A 4,463-nucleotide genomic window follows, 5' to 3' on the forward strand; every position below is an offset into this window, starting at 1 on the left:
CCTCAGTCCACGGCTTCCAGAGCGATCTGTTCCAGTGCCTGAGCCAGGTAGAACATCTCTCAGACCAGAGAGACTCTGGTGCTGGGTTTCTGGGCAGAAAGAGGCTCTGGGTGGGGCTGAGGGCATCTTAAAGATGAACAAGGAGAAAGAAGGGTTTGGAGGGAAGGAAGGGTCCATCTGGAAATGGAAGGTAATAAAAGGTTATGATCAGTACCTTCTTGACCTTACAATGAATTCATCTGAAAAGACGAACTGCCTATATTGGGATCATCTGTACTTTTTATTTTGGAAGTGAACTTGCGAGGTTGGGTTTTAAAATATCTAATCACCAAAACGGTAAAATACTGTAAATTCATCATTTAGTCTTCAAAGCATCATTATTGGGTTTGCTGATCTTAAAATTCTTTCATTATCTTTCAGTTTTATCCAGTTCCTTTCAAAATGTCCTGCCAGCAGAGCCAGCAACAGTGCCCACCTCCTCCTCCTAAGTGCAAGACGCCCAAGTGTCCCCCTGCTCCTTCCTGCTGTGGCTCCAGCTCAGGGGGCTGCTGCAGCTCTGGGGGTGGCAGCTGCTGTTCCAGCCACCACAAGCCCCGATTCTCTCTGCGTCGCCGACGTCACAGCTCTGGATGCTCTAGCAGCGGTGGCAGCAGCTGCTGTGGCAGTAGCTGTGGTAGTAGTGGTGGCAGCAGCTGCTGTGGCAGTAGCTGTGGCAGCAGCAGTGGCGGCGGTGGCAGTAGCTGCTGTAGCAGTAGCTGTGGTAGTAGTGGTGGCAGCAGCAGCGGTGGCGGCGGCAGCTGTGGCAGCAGCGGTGGCGGCGGCAGCAGCGGTAGCAGCAGCCAGAAGTCTGGAGGTTGTTGCTGACCCGAGGAAGAAGACCACGAAGACCACGGAGAGCAGTGCTGAGGAAGGAAGTCCGGCCAGGCAGAGTGCCTCCTCTTCTCCCGCTTTCCTGCAGAAACACTTCTTAATTCTGTTTCCTTTCTTCATCCCCCACGAAGCTCATCTACTGTGAGGTTTTGAGGTCTCGCGGTCTCACCTCTGAGTCTCATTGGCTTTGTTTTTCCTCTCAGACACAACAGTCTGGGGATGAGATGTTAAAACTCAGCTCTGAAGCACTTTTCTGGTAACAATAAAGCTTTTGATTCCTGATGTCGTGGCCTCCCAGTACTGTTTTGTTTAGCCCTCCCGTCCCACCCTCCACATCGAGCAATATTTCCTTCCTTTATCTAAAGTGCATATCGTGGTACAGCATCCACTTAAGAGCCCTGGGAAACAGCGTTCACTTAGGACTCTGGACTTGGAAACTTCAAACATGAAAATAAGAATCATGTCTGAGATCCCTGCCCCTTATCAGTTTGCAAAAGGGGAACTAGGAATGGGATGAGATGAAGCAGGCAATACCCAGAAGAAAAAAAAAAAAACATTTTGAGAGGGTGTCCTTCAAAAGTGAGCAGCCAGCCGTTGGGAAACGTTCTCCTTTTAATCGCGGAGAATAAGATTTCCTGAAGTGCCCATTGTGGGCTCTAGTGAGTAGGCACTGCTTTCTGGTGATTAGTAGTGGGCATGCAGGAGATCTGAGTGGAGAAGCATTTCCAGAGGAGAAGCTGAGAAGACAGGTGTGAAATGATGGAGTCCACTTTGCTTGGACTCTAGAATTTTAGGTTTGGGTCTGAAGAGGGAACAAAGACATCATCTCAGTCAAAGATTGTCCCCACATGGTGGTGGTGGCCGTGTAGCTGCTGCTGCTGATACTGGTGGTGGTGTATGTGTGTGTGTGTGTGTGTGTGTGTGTGTGTGTGTGTGTGTGAGTATGTGTGTGTGTGTGTGTGTGTGTGTGTGTGTGTGTGTATAAAGGACAAGGGAATTTCAATCACTGAGCTTGGATGTTGATGTAATATTCCTCTGGGATTGGGATGGTTTCTTCAGGAAATACTAAAAATTAATTACAAATCAACTTTCCTATACAAGATAAGCAGCTAGTACCTCCTTTGATCAGAGTTAACACTGATGTAAGTTGGAGTAAGGGGTCCGTTCAGTGAGCAGCTACTTGATCTCTCTTTATATAAATTCTTATCACCCTGCTTTTTTTGTCACCTTTTGCCTAGTTTTCCAGAGGAGAACCCATCTACCTTATTACCTCATGACTTCCTTCCCTTTTCTAACATTGATCTCATTTCTTGGAATGTGTTACCTCTCCTTGGCGAGAGGTACTCTAGACACAGTAGGCAACCTGTTAATCAGGCTCTAAAGCCAGGGCAAAGGAAACGGGTATCGTTTATGACTTGTCTTTCATGTCTGTTTCCTCATGTCACACCCAGCACATACATCCCAGAGTCTGTCTCTCACTCTCAACCCCTGAATATTCATCTTAGATTCTCTTGTGTCTCATACTCATGGTTGTTGTGGCCAGATAGTTGCGGTGATTGAATGGCAGTTCGAAGGTACCTAGCCTCCAAAGTGTCCTCCAGTTTTAAAAATAAGCTAATCAAAAGCAGTAATTACTGAGGGGACTTTGAGGCCATCTGTTTGTTTAATCTCCCCCTCTTCCTTCTTAGTTCTTTTATTTTATCCTTTTCTTTTCTTTTTCTTCTTTGTTTGTCTTTTCCCTCTGTGGCAGTAGTTCCAGGGAAAATCTATTCTTCTTCTTCTTCTTTTTTTTTTTTTTTTTTTTTTTTTTTTTTTTTTTGTGGGTTTTTTTNTTTTTTTTTTGTATTTTCGAGACAGGGTTTCTCTATGGCTTTTGGAGCCTGTCCTGGAACTAGCTCTTGTAGACCAGGCTGGCCTCGAACTCACAGAGATCCGCCTGCCTCTGCCTCCCTAGTGCTGGGATTAAAGGCATGCGCCACCACCACCCGACGGGAAAATCTATTCTTAAGGGAGATGAGATCAGAAACAGGAGGTTCACGAGTAGTTTCCTATTTTTCTTCCAGTAGGCCCACATCCCTCACCCATTTTTGCCTGAGATTCACCGGTGACTTCTTTTGGTCTTAGTGGTCCTTTAACTTTGCCTGAGTTTCTCTTCTTGTCAATAGTGACAGGAAGAAACCACCAATGGGATTCGATCCCCCACCGTCATCTTCATTCAACTCTACCTAGATACATCTAGACAAACCCACAGGGTTTATCACACAGCCTGCAGCCTGCCACACAAGACAAGAATCAAGGGCCAGAGATGCAAATAAGACAATGCATGATAAGGAGCTGGCTACACATGAATGGTGTGTGGGAAAGTGGAATGGTGCCTGTGTTCTCTTACCCCCACGACATGGTGCGCGTGTGCGCGTGTACATGTATGTGCGCACCCGCATACGGCATTTAAGAGAGCAGAGAGGACCCCAGACCTCTCTTCAGTAGCGCCTCAGGCCTTCTCTGAGCATGCACACAGCCCTCCCAGCTATGAACAGTGTCCTGTTTGGAAAGTAAACACACCACAGCAATCCTGGCACCTCTGTAGAGTGACTTGGATATCCACGTGCACCACCTACAGTGCTACCTGAGTGATGAATGCCTCTGGGATGTAAGCGTCAGCTGAGCACGTCTGTTGAGAAATGGGCCCCTCCCAGGAACCTGAACTTGTAGGAATCTTATAAAAGGTTCTCTGGCCATGCACTGTTCAGTCTTCTGCCTAACAGGTGGCAAGTTCCAGTTGGAGAACTGAGTGAGTCTTCCTGTGGAACCAAAATCGAGTAAGTGTCCAAGCAGGGTCTGGGGGAGGAAGCTGGGAAGAGAGGAAGAGAGAAGGGGGGGCAGGGCACATCTGGGAATGTAGCTGTGGAAAGACAGCTTCTAGTAGTGGACCAGCCTTTCCAGTTGCCTATGAAGATGCAAAGGTCTGTCATGGAGCTGAATTTTGAAATGTTCTCCAGCCTGTCAAGGAGTTGTGACTAGAGCCCAGGTTTTAGGCTAGTTATGCTTTTCTGGTTCTCTGCCATGACTTTATTATAAGGGGAACAGGCAAGAAAGAATGTGCAGGGCATGCGTTTGTGTTTTCAGAGTCTCTATACAGAAGAGGGGGTGGGAAGACAGGTGGTTGCTGGGTGTTTTCTGACAGATGCGATGGTCATACATTAATGGAGATTACCACTTGAAAGGCTGTGTGCCCCAAATACAGTGGGGAAAGGGCAAGAGTAAGAGAAGATACATTGTAGCCATATCCTCTTTCTTTTCTACCATGGAAACTTTGGATGATCCTTACACCAGTTAGGGAAACTGCACTGATCCTTTGTATATTGTTTCTGGTTTTCTGCCTCTGCCACCCACTTTAAGCAGCTGTTTGGGATTTGTTTCTTTGCTTCCCTTCTTTTCTTTTCTTTCTCTCAACCCTCTTGCCCCAAGCCAGACTTTTAAATCAAGTGTCCAACATTCTGACTTCCACTATTGGAAAGAAAAGGCGGGCTTTTTGAAAGGTTGTCTTTCTTACAGATTCGCCTTGACAAACGCAGCGATGTCTCAGCAGGGCG

General features: G+C 47.0%; 1 protein-coding gene across 1 annotated transcript; it reads left to right on the plus strand.

Moving 5' to 3' along the window:
* The first annotated feature begins 427 nt into the window (after window positions 1-427).
* LOC126492781 (late cornified envelope protein 5A-like) lies at window positions 428-932 on the plus strand. Its single transcript, XM_050129358.1, has one exon. The coding sequence runs from the start codon at window positions 442-444 to the stop codon at window positions 862-864; it is 423 nt and encodes a 140-aa protein (XP_049985315.1). The 5' UTR covers window positions 428-441; the 3' UTR covers window positions 865-932.
* Window positions 933-4,463: the final 3,531 nt, after the last annotated feature.

Source organism: Alexandromys fortis, unplaced genomic scaffold, assembly GCF_014885135.2.
Source record: "Alexandromys fortis isolate MF-2015 unplaced genomic scaffold, M_Fortis_MF-2015_v1.1 scaffold_299, whole genome shotgun sequence".
NCBI lineage: Eukaryota > Metazoa > Chordata > Mammalia > Rodentia > Cricetidae > Alexandromys > Alexandromys fortis.